General features: G+C 58.9%; 1 protein-coding gene across 3 annotated transcripts in view; it reads right to left on the bottom strand.

The window, feature by feature from the left end:
- Positions 1-16,065, bottom strand: part of SDK2 (sidekick cell adhesion molecule 2) — a 247,926-nt gene that overhangs the window by 31,899 nt on the left and 199,962 nt on the right. For 2 of the 3 annotated variants that reach the window (XM_064495585.1, XM_064495587.1), the window contains exons 22-34: positions 15,393-15,514; positions 14,541-14,650; positions 14,290-14,440; positions 11,519-11,756; positions 10,320-10,435; positions 9,502-9,691; positions 8,154-8,252; positions 6,965-7,159; positions 5,689-5,890; positions 4,806-4,909; positions 4,188-4,258; positions 2,789-2,924; positions 1,114-1,170 (exon numbers count right to left, since the gene is read on the bottom strand). In XM_064495585.1, coding sequence (XP_064351655.1) covers positions 1,114-1,170; positions 2,789-2,924; positions 4,188-4,258; positions 4,806-4,909; positions 5,689-5,890; positions 6,965-7,159; positions 8,154-8,252; positions 9,502-9,691; positions 10,320-10,435; positions 11,519-11,756; positions 14,290-14,440; positions 14,541-14,650; positions 15,393-15,514 — 1,791 coding nt within the window. The remainder of the gene's footprint in view (positions 1-1,113; positions 1,171-2,788; positions 2,925-4,187; positions 4,259-4,805; positions 4,910-5,688; positions 5,891-6,964; positions 7,160-8,153; positions 8,253-9,501; positions 9,692-10,319; positions 10,436-11,518; positions 11,757-14,289; positions 14,441-14,540; positions 14,651-15,392; positions 15,515-16,065) is intronic. The other variant, XM_064495586.1, reaches the window with a different exon arrangement.

The following is a 16,065-nucleotide window of genomic DNA, read 5'->3' as shown; positions in this document are numbered from 1 at the left end:
CGGGTCACAGGTCACTCCTTCACTGACTGTCCTGGGCACACTGGTCACAGGTCACTCCTTCACTGACTGTCCTGGGCACTGGTCACAGGTCACTCCTTCACTGACTGTCCTGGGCACACTGGTCACAGGTCACTCCTTCACTGACTGTCCTGGGCACTGGTCACAGGTGCTTAAAGTTCCCATCTCGCCTGCCCCACCCCCCCGATCCAAGTCTCCATCAACCAGCTCTTAACACGGGGGATGGGGTGGGGGGGAACTCAGCCCTAAAGAGACGTGGCTTCTTAGATGCGAATTTTGGGCTAAGAAACCCTGTTTTTGCTCAGTTTGGGGTGCTTGGGTGGAGCGGGGAGTAGCTGCAGGAAGAGAGGCCCCGATACCCCGGGTGGGAGTCGCTGTCCCTCTTGGGGGCGGTGGCTGAAAGGCTCTCCCGCTGCTCCCTGTGCTCCTCCCCATGTCCCCCTCCCCAGGTGGAAGTCCTTCCCTTCATGTGGCGTGGGGGTGGGGGAGTCACCCTAAGCACCCTGGTCCTGCAGCCCGTGAGGGCCGTGGGTGGGGGAAGGAAGGAGCGAGGGCAATTCAGTTAAACTCTGTTCCTAAGGGGAGGCCCCCTGCCCAGAGCTCCGGGCTGCAGGGAGAACCTAATATCCTCTGGGACATGAGGAAAAGAGCTAGGCCTTGGGGCAGGCACCGGGGAGGGCCATTTCCCGTCCCCGGAGGGAAGACAGGTGCTGCTCACTCCAGGGAGGAACTCGGCTTGAAGGACAGAGCTGGGTGGACAAGTGCCTTTGATGGGATGAGACGGGGCGGCAGCCATGTGGACCCCTGCCGATCCAGCTCCTACTGTGCACCTCCTGTCACTGTCCCCCCAAACCCCTCCCCCAACCGGGAGCACAAGTCCAGAGATGCCGCCTCTGTTCTGCGCTGACGGGTGGTGGCTAGAGTGGACCTCCCCTGGTGGCCCCCGGCTTTTCTGCGTGTTTCCAGAAAGCCACGTGTGTTCAGGGTGGTCCTGGGTGCACCACTCAGCCGTGGCCAGGCGTCCGCGGAGGCCCCACTCCCCTCCCTGTGGAAGGCGTGGGCCCCGTCGGGGAGCCGCCGTGCAGGGACACTTACTGTCCAGCTCGTACTGCGTGAGGCTGGGCCGGCTCAGGTTCCGCATGGAGTACATGGCTAAGGGTGGGGGAGGCGGAGGGGCCAGAGGGAGACAGCAGACAGAGGTTAGTACACACACCCCCGCCCCACGAAGACCCCGATGACGGGGGTGGGAGGGGAGGGAGGAGGCCTGGCAACACACAGGCAGAGGGAAGGAACTTCCAGGTTTCTGACAGAGAGTTAGGGGCCAGGGTGGGAGTGGGGGGGAAGGAGGCAGCTCCCAGCAGAGTGCTGCTGCCTCCGCCCTGGTGTGCACTGGCTGCAGGTCCCAGGGTGCCGGGAGCCCCTGGGAGCCCAGCATCCCCGGGGGGACGGCTCTGGGGAACCCTCTAGTCCCAGCTGGCTCCCCTGCCTAAGGCTGGGTTGCTGGAGAACCACCGTGATATAGTGGTGTTGTTAATTTCCTCATATGAACCAGAAACCATTTTACTACCAGGAAATATGACTGTATTATACACAGGCCTATAAAATCACAACCACAAGCACATGTCTGCCAAAAAATAAGAAAAAAAAAAATAACGCAAGCTGTTGGATCAGCTACTTCTGAATTTTTCTATTAATTTTCCCTTGCCACGCATTCAATCATTTTGTTGTCTGCTAATACTCGCTGGGAGACAAGGCGCAGGCGGTTTAAGAGAATTATGGGAGGAAAAACAAAACGGAGAGGATCTTAGATTGCTCCTCCTCTTCCATTCATCTCTGTTTTGGTTCCATCACCCAGCTGCGTACCCAAATCCGCCGGACTCCTCCCTCTCCCCGCTACCCCAGCCTCTCCCTCCCCAGCATGAACCAGCTGGGGAGCCCACATAACACCCCCTCCCTCAACTCCATCCCAAGCCTTCTGCCGTGGCTCCAGCCGCATGCTCTTACCCACGTCACCGCATTAGCCTCTAACTGGGCCCCTCCCTGCCTCTGGACCCCATCAGCAGCCGTCGCCCTTAAGACACCAAAGTAACCATCCTAACCCAAAAGTCCAACATGTCAGTCCCTTACTCGCGACCCTCTCTGGGATTTCTACTCAGCTTTTCGATGTTTCCTTCCTGCTGCAGAGGTGGCCGGGGTTCCAAGCACCCTGGGGCAGGGCTGTCACCTCCCTGAGGAACCAGAGGGGCCAGACCTTGGGCTGCCCTTGGAACATGACCAGGTTCAGCTTTTGGTCCTTCCCACCTCAGGCCCTTTGCATATGCTGGGCTCCCTACCCCTGCTTCTTTGGACTGGTTCACTTGGAATCATCCATTGGTGTCAGCACCTCAGCCAGTTCCAGGGAAGGCTTTTCTGACACACTGGCTTTAGGCTCTCCCGAATACACCCTCCCCAGCGGTCATGCCAACGGTCTTGGACACCTATGTAATCAGGCTTTTCTGCTTAAGTGCCTGGCTCTTCCTCCAGCCTGCAAGCTCCAAGAGGGCAGGGACCCCATCTGTCTTGTTCACTGCTGTCCCCCCGAGTGTCTGGGGACCTAGACGGTGTTCAGTGACTACCAGCTCTGGTGACTGAGTGGGATGGGGTGGGAGGCACACACAGGTGAGGGCGGCAGGGTTTCAGGTTAGAGAGTCCAGGAGGCTGAGCACTTCCGGGCAGGGAGGGGAGCGCCCGCGCGGCCCCCGCGCCCGCGACGCCCGCCGCTGTCACTCACGGGTAAGCTCTGCCCACTTGGCCCCCGGGTTGTTGATGCCACGCAGTGTGAAGCCTCTCAGCCCCTCGTACAGCAGCTCCCGGTACCGGATCCGGAAGCCCAGGAGGATGCCATTGATTTTGTCCTCTGCAGGTGGCTGCAGGGAAGGGAGCGGTGCTGGGGCCCGGCTGGGCTGGACCCCCGCTACTCACCCCTCCCTCCCCATCCTGCCTCCCGCAGTCGCCGAGCAGGGACTGTGTCTTCCCCAGGAAAGGGAATCAAAATGGCATTGAGCATTTTAACTTTACAAAGCATTTTCCAGTGAGGTTATTCCATTCCTGCAGCATTCCCTGTGAGGCAGGGCAGGACAGGAATCCCCACACCAGCTCCACGGTCCAGAGCAGGAATGTAAGGCTCAGAGATGGTCAGGAACTTCCCCAAGGTCACACAGCATCACTGGGGCCCTGAGCACGACTCCGGGTGCAGAGCTCATGCCAAAGAGCTGTTCGTGGTCTAGAAACTTCCTTCCACAATCGCCAGCCCCGCCCTGGCCAACATTTCCTGGAGTTTCCCAGGAATCAGGGAATCAGGGAGAGTCCTCTCCCTGCTCTTCAGCAAGGATAAGGGTGAGTGTGTCTTCGTGCACTGTTCCCTCCCGTGTCTTCATCTTCTCCTCTGTGGCTTTCTGCGCCCATCCTTAGATGAGGTGGAGAACAGGCTTCTGGAGGTGGTGGAAACTACTTTTTATGACACCTCCTTTAAAAAAACTGCTGAAACGGTTCAGCCGTTTAGTAGCTCCTGAACTACATCCCGGGCTGCAGCTGGCACCTCCCTGCCCGCTTGGTCACAATGGCCCCGCTCTGCTCCAGCCTCTGCCTGGTTCCCTGCTGTACTGGGTCATTCTCACTTAAGGGACTGTCCTCAGGTGAGGCCTTGGGCAGGGGTTGGGGGCCCCTCCTGTTTTCTTTTCCAGGGTTCCTGCTCACGGGGACGGGACAGAAGCCCTGTCCGGGTGCCGGTGAGGCACGCAGACCTGTGTGTGGTCTCTGACAGGAACCCTTCACTTACCGCGGGGACGGGATTTCACGGAGATACCAGGGGCCCCGAAAGCCCAAGAGCTTCCCCGACCAAGGATTCTCCCGATCTCAGGGCACTGACCCTGGCCCTGCCACTTAGTAGCTGAGGGACCTGGGGCCATTCTTGTCACCACCGAGTCTGGGTCCTTGTCCACAGATCTGATTATCTGGGAGTAGAACGAGGAATGTATAGATGTATGAGTACATGCCTGTGTGTGTGTGTGAGTGTGCATGCCTGTGTACCATGTCCCAGCCCTGGTGCGGCTGTTGGCTTTCTGGTCCCCGCACAGAGTATGTCTGAGTCCTCACGTGACATGGGCCCCTCCCCGCTCGCCAGGCCATACCTGCCATCGGATCAGCACAGAGGTGGTGGTGTGGGGTGTCACCGAGAGGATGGTGGGCGCTTCGTCCGGGGCTGGGGAGAGAGGCAGACAGGTGAGCTCTGGGGGGAGGGGGAGGGGACTTAGGCCCCTGGAGGCCATGGGGACCAGATTCTGCAGACACTGGAGTGTAGGGCAGCTCCTGCGAAAGCCACTCTTCATGGCCCAGCTTCTGCAGAACCAAGAGCCAGTGTGGAGGGAGAGAGGGGCTGAGACCCTGACCCCGGCCCAAAGCCAAGGACCCAGAGCCCTCCTCTCTGCCCAAGAGCCACGGGCCGCCTCCATTGCCACTGCCGAGGCCTCTCCCACTCCCATGGAGGTTTTCTGGCATCGGCCATGAGCTTGGAGGACATCAGAGAAGAAACATATGAGGATGCCAGGCTGGGCTTGGGTGCCTGAGCCCATGGCAAAGGCCTCTCCGGCCCAGTCCTCCTTGGGACTCTGCCCAGAGAGCCAGACAAAGAGCCCAGTAGGCTGGGTGCCCCTCCCATCTTTGGAGGCCCCTCCCCTAGAAGAGAATGCCCAGTGGCCCAGGAAGCACCCAGGGACCAAGAGAAGGAGACCCAAACAGAGGTCACTGACCAGCCTGCAGGGTGGTCAGTGGTTCCGACTCCTCGCTGAACTCGCTGTCCCCGATGTCATTGGTTGCCTTCACTCGGAACTTGTAGGACGTGAAGGGCTTGAGCCTGTAGGGGGAATCAGGTTTGATGAACGGAGCTATCCCCTAACAGCCTGGTGCTGATCCATTACTCAGACGGACGATCTGCTACAAAGGCAACAAACTAGGGCCAGGCTGGGCCTTAGACCATGCCAGCTTGGGGTGCGGCCTCACCCTTAGCTCCAGCAATAGGTCCCCAAGTGGAAATGTCCACACATTTTCCACCTTGGAGGGGCACGCAGGTAGGACAGTGCCAGTAACACCCCCCAGGAGCTGACTCCTTCCCGAGAATGGCCATCTCTTTCCTCAATTTAGTAAATTCAGGAAAGGCCGAGGTTCTCAAGAGTTAACCAGGTCTTCATCTCCATCAGCCTCATCTCCTCTCCAGGCAAATGGCTCAACGCACTCGGTCACGTCAACCAGAGTATAAAAAATACATCCCAGTAGGAATGAAATTGAAGCCAGAATTTTGGAGGGAAGCTCCACTCCCTTATTAAAGACAGAGAGGGAGACGCCGCCTGGCTGGGAGGAATCGCTAATGAAGAGAGGCAAGGCTTCCTCTAAGAGGGGCTTCTAGGCTCCAGAAACAGATAATTAAAAGGCAGCCCTAACAAGGCTCCAGAGAGAGCGGGGAGGGAGGTTAGGACAGAGCTGCAGGGGATGCGCGTGGCTGGAGATGCAGGCTCTGGAAGCGATGGGGGGTGGGGTGGGCAGGCTGCAGGCGTTCTCAGGAGCTCCTCCAATGCTAGTGCTGCCAGGGCTGGGGGGGCCTGGAGCGGAGATGCTGGCGGACAGACAGGGCCTCACCTGTCCACGACGAAGGAGGAGGCGTTGTGGCTCACGGAGGCCGAGTGCAGTGCCCACCTGCCGCTGGGCAGCTCGCGGGTCTGGATGGTGTAGTAGCGCACGGGGGACAGGCCGTCGCTCCCCGGCTCCCAGGACAGCAACACGCTGCGTGCCTTCACGTCCTCCTGCTGTACCACCGGCTTGCTGGGGGGCTGCGGGCGGTCTGTGGGGGGGGGGGAGGGGGAGGAGCAGGTGAGCCAGTGATGGAGGTGGGGGAGATGAGCTTTCTCAGGGAAGGGAGGGCAGTGCTCTGAGCGCAGGTCTGGCGACCCCTGCCCCTTCCCATTTCCAGGCACACAGGTCCCAACAGTCTGCCCGTGGATGCTGGTCACTGAGCCACAGGCTCCTGTCCTCAGGCTGCTGGAGGACCAGGTGCCTGGGAATTTACATCCCCCGAGGGCAGCCCCAGCCCAGGGCTGAAGTGAGCAGTCAGAACATCCCAGTTCCTTGGCCCCTGTCTGCACGGTGCTCAGATGGGACCTATGCGATGTCCCCGATGGTGTGGGCCTGAGCCCCCGTTCCCCTCGGTGGGACTTGGCCTTGTCCCCTGCCCGTGCTCGGCCCCTTCTCACTTCCTTATGCCCTGGGGAGTCTCAGTCTCAGCACTGTGGCATCTGGGGCGGATGAGACTTTACCACACGGGCCTGTCCTGTGTGTCGTAGGATGTGTAGCAGCACCCTGATCTTGACCCACCAGCCGCCAGGAGCACCTCCTTTCTCGCCCTGATAACCAAATGTCTCCAGACTTTGCCCGATGTCCCCTGGGAGAGGGGTCAATGTAGCCCTGGTTGAGAACCACTGCTTTTCTGTCTAATAAATCAGGTCCTAGGGATCTGGGGCTGCTTCTGCAGAACCCAACCTTGGGTGAGAAGCCGGCTCAGGGCAGTGGCAGCCAGGGCTGCAGGCTGTGGCCCCATCCTCCACCCAACTGGATATGGGCTTTGTCGAGGGGTTGCGGGAGAGGAAGGAACTGGTCTCATCAGTCTGCCCTTTGGAAAACCAGTAGCTGGGGCAGGGCTGGGTCCTTGGGAAGGGAACTTCCAGGCCAGCTCTGGAAGTCTGCTGGAGCCCTTCCTGACCTTGGCATCAGAGATTTGAGCCCCCTTTCCATTCCAGACCGGGGCAATGAGACTTGCCAACCCCAAGCCATGCACCAGGAGAGGATCTGAGTGCCTGGGTTGGCTGTGGGTGTCCCCTTGCCGGCCTCCCAGGCTTCCCCAGCCCCAGTGGGCCATCACCTCTCTTCTCGGTGGTCACCACCAGGGCCTCGGCGGCCTCTCCCCAGCCCTTGCGGGTCTGGGCCGTGATGCGGAACAGGTAGACAGACTCTGGCTTAAGGCTGGTGGCTGTGTACTGGCGGGCACTGGGCGCGAGCACCTCCACTGTGGCAGTGTTGGCCGTGGTGGCGTTGAGCCGGTGCGTGATCTGGTAAGCTGCGGGGCAGGAGGAAACAGGTTGCATTGGGAAGAGGGGCAAGCTGCCTCCAGGGCCCCAAGAAAGGGTCATTCCTTTCTCAGCCACCACAGTGTCTGCCCTTGGGCCACCTTGGCTGTGGTTTGCCTGCTTGGAGCCCTCTGGGTCACTCTCATGTCCTCAGTTGCTGCCTGGAGAATGTGACCATGGGGGGCATGCATTACATAGGGTCTGCGACACCACCCCCAGCCCCAGCCCCAGGAGAGGAAACTGAGGCTTGGAGAGGCCAGACCACCTGCCAGGAAGTGACTGAGCTGGAATTCCAGCCCAGGTCTTTCTAAGTCCAAAGCGTTTACCCTCCTCCCTCCACTCTGTCTCCAGAGGCGCAGCAGCTTTGACCGGGGGCAGGCGCTGCAGGGTGACAGGACTGAGAGTGGTCTGATCCCCCAATTTACATGTGAGGGGCTGAGGCCGGGGAGGGAAGCTGACTTGCTCAAGTCCACACGGCTGCTGACTTCAACCCTGTAAGTCTTCTCCTGTGACACAGTGTGTGTGTGTGTGTGTGTGTGTATGTGTGTGTGTGTGTGTTATGGGGGGAACCCTGAATATGAAACAATGCTTCCGATCTGCAGCACCCCTCCCGGGTGCCTCAGGTCCTGTCTCCCACCTGCGAGTGCAGCTGCTCTGAGTCAGACAGTGTGCCCTCACCTGGCCACACTTAGGAACAGCGGCCAAGGTTGACCAGGTGGCCAGTCTGCTTCGGACCAGGAACATGTGGAGGCATAAAGTTAACCAGTGGTCCTTAAAGAGACCTGAACCCTGACCCTGCCCTCCAGCAAGCAAATCTTACAGACTGAGATTCCTCATGGGAGAAATCAGACTCAGAACCATTCTCGAGGATGTGTGGACACTTGTCCTGGCTCAGGCTCCCTCCTGCCAACACTGACTTTGTCTCTTTTACACCTTTTACCCCCTTCTCCCTGCAGCCAGGGCATGGGAAGGGTAAAGGCTTACCAAGAATGATGCCGTTGGGGGCAGTGGGAGGCTGCCAGATCAGCCGCACCGATGTGGTCCTCACCTCTGGGAACAAGATGCCCATGGGTGGTCCTGGGACTGGAGAGGACAAAGGAGAAGCAGGTGACAGTGTGGCTGCTGCTCGGCCCAAGACCAGCCCAGCTCCTGCAGAGCAGCATGGCGGGCCGCAGGGGAAGGGGCCACTCTGCTCATGAACTTCTGTGGAGTACATCTCTGTGCCTGGCACTGTGTCCTCATACTGGACGTGAAGATGCTATCAGTGGGGTTTATACATTATTTAGCAGGAACTAGAAGGGACCAAGGCTTCAGCCATGGGGCAAAAGGAAGTGCCCACCCCGAGCCCACACCACTCCTCTTTTTACACCCCACTCTGGAATTCTTGGATCTGGAACTCTCTGCCCATATAGCCCCAAGCACGCTTCCAGGGTCTGCATGGACCTGTTCCCTGGGACCACCCTCCTGAGGGTGGAGACTTGCACCCCTAAACTGAGGGATGGCCAAGGGGCAGCTGTTTTGGGCATATGGTTGGAGACTGAATGGTATCGGCCAGAGGAGGTGGTGGGGGGGACACAGAACAGGGCGGCAGAGTTGGGGGACAGCTAGTGGGCAGCTCTTCCTGAGCTGCCTCAATCCAATGTGCAGAAGCCAAGAAGCCTGAGACTTCTAAACCTGAACTTGGCCTTCTAGGTCATTAGGAGGGTATATTTATCAAGGCAGGAGGATAGAACATATTTAATTTAACAGATCATTAGCTTGATTTATCACGTTAGAACACAGAGACATACGGTGTTTGGGCTTCCTTTTGCTCTCTTGTCTGGTCCCCACAGATGTTTGTGGTGAGCTGTGCGTGAGGATGTATGTGGGGAGAAGGGAGGAGGGCAAAGGACCCATCCGCCTGCCTCTGATGGGGAGCTGTGCCGCTGAGATGAATGCCTAGAGCCTGGCTGGCATCACTCTCTTGCAAAGAGGACCAGTAGGCTTGGCAAAGGAGAAATCAAGACTTTTCCTTGCACAGAGCTTCACTCAGAGTGAGCCTGCCCCAGGGGAACAAGAAATCAAAACAGATGCAAATTCTCTTTCTCTGTACACTTGTCCCAGGGAGAGACCAAGAGACTGAATCAGATGTCAAACTGCATTGTCATTTCTCCCTTAGGGGCGCGCTGTCTGTCATTAGCATCCCCTCGCAGTGGGATTGGTGTCCTCGGTGACCCACCTCGCCCAGGAGAAGCCTGAGGCCATGGTTCCCTTTGGGGCAGAGGGAGACCCAGAGGGCTGGCTGGGAGGGCGGTTCCCAGTCTTCCCCAGGCTCTCAGGGATGCGAACTCACCGTCATCCAGCGTCCGCTCCAGGATGGGAGGGTGGCTGGGGCTGCCGTCCCCGATGCGCGTGAAGGCCAGCACCTGGACCTCGTAGAGCACATATTTGCTCAGGCCTGTGAGCTGGGCGCTGCGTGATGAGTTCCCTTCCACCAGCCAGAACCGGGGCTGGGAGTCCGAGTCCTTCTCCTTATACATCACCTGTCAGAGCCCAGGGTGGGGGTGAGGGCTTCGGGCTTGGGTCTGGCCCTGTCAGCACCTCCCGTGTCTCCTCCCCAGGGACCAGGTGGACAGACTTGGGGCTCCTTGGAGTGGCTTGGCCCCCAGGCGGCATGGAGTAATGCAAAGCTAGGGCTCAGGGAGGGCGAGGGGACACAAAGGTGCACTCAGCCATAGAGCTGGAAGGTTCCTTAGAGAGCATCCAGGTGGGAAACAGGCCCAGAGTAGGGGTGTGATTCGCTCAAGGTCACACAGCCTGTAGTGGGGGAGCTGGGAGGCCAAGGCAAGGGGCTGGACCATGCAGTAGGTGCAGCTTGGGGAGGAATTCTAGACGATGATGGAAACTGAAGCTGTGGCTTGGGACAGTGTGGCCTCCAGGGGGAGGTGGAGTTGCTCTAAGGACCCCAGGCCCTCCCTGGAAGACTCCCCACCCCGAAGGGAGGACTCCTTGGTTGCCGTGGTGACTGGTGGATGGCGATCGGGCAGATCCTCTCTGTCCACTCTTGAAGGCAGAGTCCTGGGCCCCAGGGGGTCAAGAGGACAGGGCACCCAGATGGGGAAGTCGGGGCAGGGGTTCCAGGCTCCTCCCGTCCTTGGATGTAGGACGCACCTTGTAGCCAAGTACCAGCCCATTGCGGTCGGCCTCGGGGACTTCGTTCCAGCGCACCAGCATGCTGCTGGAGGTGGTGGCCAGCGCAGACACGTTGGTGGGGCCAGAGGACGGGACTGGGGGAGAAAGGAGAGGAGAGAAGGCCCTCAGGACCCGGAGTGGACCCCGCAGTGGAGGGGGTGGAGGGGGGCCTGGGGAGGGAGCCGGGGCACACACGGGCCCCAACTAGCCAATTATCCAATTATCCTTCGGTGACGATTCCTTTTGGCTCTGAAGTGTCGCAGGTGGTGCTTCGGGTTGCAGACCAGCCTCCCTGTTAGCCCCTCGCAGGCTAAGGAGACTTAGGGTGAGGCCGTGTCTCCTGCCAGCGCAGCAGTGAGGGGCTGGGAAGGGCCCTGGGTGGGAAGGGACTCGGGTGGGAAGGGACCCATCATTCAAACGGCTTCAGGGAAAAAAACCCACAGAGATGCAAACCATGTGTCAGATGGATGAGGGCTGCCTGTAGGCTGGGAGCACCTATTTGGTGGGTGTCCCCTTGCCGGGGTCCTGTGAGCTGCTTGCTGGTTGTGTTTCTGGAATGTTCTAAGAGCCAACCCAACCTGCGCCCTCTCCCCACCCCGTGCCTCCCATCTTGGGCTTTTACAGGCACCGCTGGGTGTCAGGGCTAAAGGTGAGGGTGCAGAGGCAGGGAGCCCCCCGGGAACCCCTTCTCCCCACTCTTGGGCTTTTACAGGCACCGCTGGGTGTCAGGGCTAAAGGTGAGGGTGCAGAGGCAGGGAGCCCCCGGGGAACCCCTTCTCCCCGCCCTTGGGCTTTTACAGGCACCGCTGGGTGTCAGGGCTAAAGGTGAGGGTGCAGAGGCAGGGAGCCCCCGGGGAACCCCTTCTCCCCGCCCTTGGGCTTTTACAGGCACTGCTGGGTGTCAGGGCTAAAGGTGAGGGTGCAGAGGCAGGGAGCCCCCTGGGACCCCTTCTCCCCGCCCCCAACTTTGGCAGCAGTGCTGGGAAGGGTCAGGTCCTGGGAGACGCGGCCACGTGGCAGGGGGCTGAGCACAGAGAAATCAGCCCGGGCTATTTTTGCACAACAGCTCGAGCTTCTGTGCTCTGGGAAGGCCCTACAGACAGTGTGATAAAGGTGGGGATAGCCCCGGGCAAGGGGGCAGTGACCAGGGTGGCTGGCATGAGGGGGCAGGGCAGCACCTGACTCCCGGGTCCTGCCCATCACCGTCTGGCTCCAGGGCCCGCTCCCGATGGCGTTGAAGGCCTGCACCTGGACGCGGTACTCCGTCCACTCCTCCAGGTCTTCGATGGTGTACTCCCGCTCCACGCGGTCCTGGACCACGTGGCTCAGCGTCTTGCCGTGGCCGTCTGCCCGGCTGTACTTGATCTTGTAGCCCACGGACTCGGGGTTCCCGTTGTATTCCATCTCCGGGAGAGGCTGCAGGAGGACAGGGGTGGGCAAAGCTGCTGGGAGGCCAGGCCTGCCCAGTGGATGGAACAACTGCCTGGCTCATACCTCTTCCAGGGAGCCTTCAGGATTACCCCGCCCACTGTCCAAACCCGTCGGCACCCACAGGAGGCGCTCTAACCTGAGGCTTGGTTGTGTGTTGCTGTGTTTCTGATGGCCCCACTACCTCCCTGTCTCTCCACCCCAGGTTCAGAGGAGAGGCAGCATCCACTCTTGACTGTGCACGTGACAGATTTACTACCCGGCCAGGGGAGTCGGCCCTGGTGAGGACCCACATGAAGGGTGTCTGTCTGTCCAACACACAGCACCTTTGGCTGTGGCTGTCTCTGCCACTTAACTCCCCAACTCAGGCTGCCGACACAGACTTATTTAATTGCCTACAACACGCCTGGTCTCGGCTCATGTCGGCCCTTGGAGGAGCACGCATGCGGAGACAGCATCTCAAGCATGGATGGGGTACCCAGCACTGTCAGGAAGTCCTTCCATGCAGCAAGCCTCAGTCTCTCCTGCTGCATTTTCAGCCTCCTTCTGGTTTGAGTTTCAGTGAAGAGAAAAGATCACTCCCCTTCCTTATGACTAGGCAGTGGGGCTGTGGTCACTGGCTCAAGGTCACTTGGATGAACTTGGGCAGTGTTGAAAAGCAGTGGGGGTGTGTGCATGTTGGGGGCAGCCTATGATCTGAATGAAGCAGGTGTGAGCCGAGGGCCCAGCCTTCGGATTCTCCTCTGAAGGTGGCAGAGCTAGAACCAGGGAGCCCTCAGCCCCCACCTTCCCCCCTTTTGCTTTCCCAGGGGCTCCAAAGAGCCTGTGACCTCCTGGCTCCCCATATTCTGACCCACTTTTCTCCTGTTCCTCAGCCTCTGCCTCACCCTCTACACTCAGTGAAGCAGATCAGAGCCACTAAGACAGCAATCAATGGGCCTGAGAGCTTGAGGCGGCCTCGAGTTCAGGCTCCCTGACCCCTAAGGGAGGGGACCGGGCAGTGCACCGTTAGGTGGGGCTGGAGGTGCCGGGGGCCACTGCCATTTACTCTCCCTCCAGCCCCCACTCTGGGTATCAGACTTTTTATTTTATTTATTTATTTTTAAAAGGAAACACTGTTTTTTTCCTTTTTAGTGGTGGTACTAGGGATTGAACCCAGGACCTCGTGCATCCTAAGCATGCACTCTACCACTGAGCTATCCCCTCCCCCTGGGTATTGGATTTTTTAGCCTTTTAATATTTCAAAACCTTAAAGTGAGAGGCAGGAGGGGAGCAGAGCTGAGGGGAGAAGCAGTGACTTGGGGAGGCGAATATGACAGAAGGCTGCGTGTGCCCGGGGCGCCCTGGGCTGGGCGGAAAGACAGCTCTGCCCGGGGCGGTGCCAGCCTCCTGGGAGGGAATCGTAATGACTAACCAGCGCCTGTCCAGGGCTGATGGCCCTTAGCAGCTTCCATCAGGCTGTCCGTGTAAGCGAAGGGCAGGAATGACTTTGCAGTCAACCCCGGCCCACAGAACAGCGTTTTGTAAGTTGTGTTTTATGCAACTAGTAAGAGAGCGTCCATGGAAGCAAAAAGGAGTTGTGTGGCCGGAGGGGCCTGGAGAGGCAGAGCCAAGCAGGCTCCTCCTGGAGCCAGCACCCCCGGATTCCCTAAGGAGCCGGGCTACGTGGTGCTGTCCCCGCGTTTACCTGTCTAGGAGCTCCTCTCAGATTGCTACTTTGTAGGATCTATGCTGGGAAATGCTGTCCCGGGGGATGCCCGGGGGAGAAATGTCCTCTCCTGTCCCCCAGAAGGTGCTCAGGAGTTGAGCTGGGGATTGGGGGGCCAGCATTGGGATTCTCAGCCCTGCTGTTAACTCGGTGGTATGGGAGGATGTGGGGGGACTTGGGCCAGATATTCGACCTCTCTCTGACTCAGTTTCCTTATCTGTAAAGTGGGGGCCAGGATCCCTTGGCTGTCACAGGCTCATGGAGAGGGTTTGAGGACCAACTTTGAAAGCACTCAGAAGAGCGCCTGGCAGGAGAAGCCCTCACTCCATGAGTATTATGACCTTGTGCAGAGTGCGGGGGGTAATGACCCTTGACCTGGAACCCCAATCTGCAGGGACAGTCTGAAAGCCCCTCCCCCACCTCCCCCTCAACCTCAAAAGCGATCTTTAACTTGGCGTGGTGGGACAACTTACATATGAATCCCAGAACCACCTCGAGGAGCTATATGGCTGAGGGTGAATTCCTAACCTCTCTGAGCCTCTGTTTTCTTAGCTGAAAATTGGGAGAGTGAAGTGTCCTTTGCAGGATTACTGAGAGGATTAAAAGGAAAGAGTAAGTGTAACATGCTTGGCACTTATCAGTGTCCCCCTCCGCACGTGGGGCATTTGTTCATTTGGCTAAAAGAGAAAAAGGGAGCTGGAGGTAATCAGGTGCACGCCTCTTTGATGGGGCCCCTCGGAGGCAGGGACAACTTTACAGGGTGATGAGGACCAAGGAGACATCCCACCCCCACTGCCCTCGCAGGAGCCTCACCATCCAGCGGAGCCACAGGCTGGTCTCACTGGCCGTGCGCAGGGTCACGTTGGCTGGAGCCATGTCAGGGGGCGCCTGGAGGGTCTGGATCTTCCTAGAAGGCTGGCTGGGCGGGCTGGTGCCCACAATGTTCACCTGACGCATGCGGAAACTGAGATGGGGAGGAAGAGATGAGCTAAATGGGGAGGGCGGGACCCCGAAGCCAAAGCCCCTCCCAGTCTGGGCAGCGCCCTCCTCTCTGGCCCCATTACCTGTAGTAGGTGAAGGGGTTGAGGTTGGGCACCTCCATGGAGCGGGCGTCGGGCTCGTTGGTGAGCTGGTGGATCAGCAGCCACTCCTCTCCCTCCCCGATCACGCCCACCTGAAGAGGGAAACACCCTTAGATCTGGCCAGCCTGGTGCTCTGAGCCCCAGCTCTTGGAAGGTAAAGCCTTGCTCAGGGAAGGTCTTGATTTCAAACCCCAGGGCTCACCCGGAGGGCACCAAATGGGGCGACCAGCTTTCCGGGTCCTTGAACATGACTTCAAGTGTGACCCTGAGCCCTCCTGCATCAGAATCTCATAGGATGCCTATTATAAACCCACTCTTGGGCCCTGCCCTTGACTCAGCCAATCGGAATCCCCGGGGGTGGTGCCCAGGAGTCTGGGCATTTAGTAAGCTCCCCAGGTGGTTCTCCTGGGCACCCTGGCAGGCTTCTAAAACCCCAGCTAAATCAGAATCAGAATTTCTGGAGGAGGGGACCCAGGAGCTGGAACCTCTGAACGCTCTCCTGGTGCGGCCAAAGGTGAGACCCACAGGAGTAAAGGGCTGCAGGAAGCAGCTGGTTATTTTTCTAGGCCAGCCAGGCACCACCGCGACCGGAGGGGATTACTCTGTGTGTGTGTGTGTGTGTGTGTGTGTGTGTGAACACACGTGTGTACAATGTACAGGTGAGGAGAGGTGGAGGTAGAGATGAGGACGTTTTTGGTGTACTTGGCTTTCTGATAGTTGCTTGTGATGCAGAGATGCAAACACACATAAGACTTGCATTTAAGAGCACGGGCATGGCCAAGGCCAGGGAGCAGGCTGTCCGGGTTGTAGAGTTCCCCTCCAGCAGGCTTTTACCTGGGCCTCCACCAGCCAGCGGGAGATGGAGGTCTTCCCGTCGTAGCCTGGCCTGAACTGCAAGGTCACGGAGCGGGGGCCGATGTTGGAAATGCCGAGGTTGGTGGGGGCCCCTGGGAGTTCTGGAAAAGGGAAACAAGGCAGGAAGGGAGATCAGGTGAGAAGAAAGTCCTTGCACATGGAACAGGACTCTCTGGGCGAGGAGGGGGCTGTGTGTCGCACATTTCCTAGGAACCTCCCAGGAGGAGCACGGCTGAGGTCTCGCCCAGCTGACAAGTCTTCATTCTGGCATCAGTGGTTCACTGAGTTCAGACCAGGGACCTGAGGCAGGTTTAGGGGCTGAGAGTCCCTCCTAGGGCCCCAGGGAGGCTCTCAGGGCCAGGACACAGGGGCTGGGCATGAATCCTCTCCATCCACACACCCACTGCAGCCCTCCCAAACCCAACAATGGCTGAGGGAGAGTAGAAGGGGTAGGGATAGGAGGCAGCCCTTGTATTCTGATCAGGAATCTTGGGGCTCAGGATGAACAGAAAGAGCATAGATTCCAGAGTCTGGCTGTCTGAGTTGGAATCCAACTCCACTGCATCCATGCTGTGTGTCTTTGAGCAAGTTACCTAACCTTTCTGTGCCACAACAGCCTCCTCAGTGAAATGGAGATGATAATATTGCCTGC

The sequence above is a fragment of the Camelus dromedarius genome, chromosome 16 (genome assembly GCF_036321535.1).
Source record: "Camelus dromedarius isolate mCamDro1 chromosome 16, mCamDro1.pat, whole genome shotgun sequence".
In the NCBI taxonomy this organism is placed as follows: Eukaryota; Metazoa; Chordata; class Mammalia; order Artiodactyla; family Camelidae; genus Camelus; species Camelus dromedarius.
Note: the sequence above shows the minus strand (reverse complement) of the source record. Positions and strands in the feature narration are given on the sequence as shown.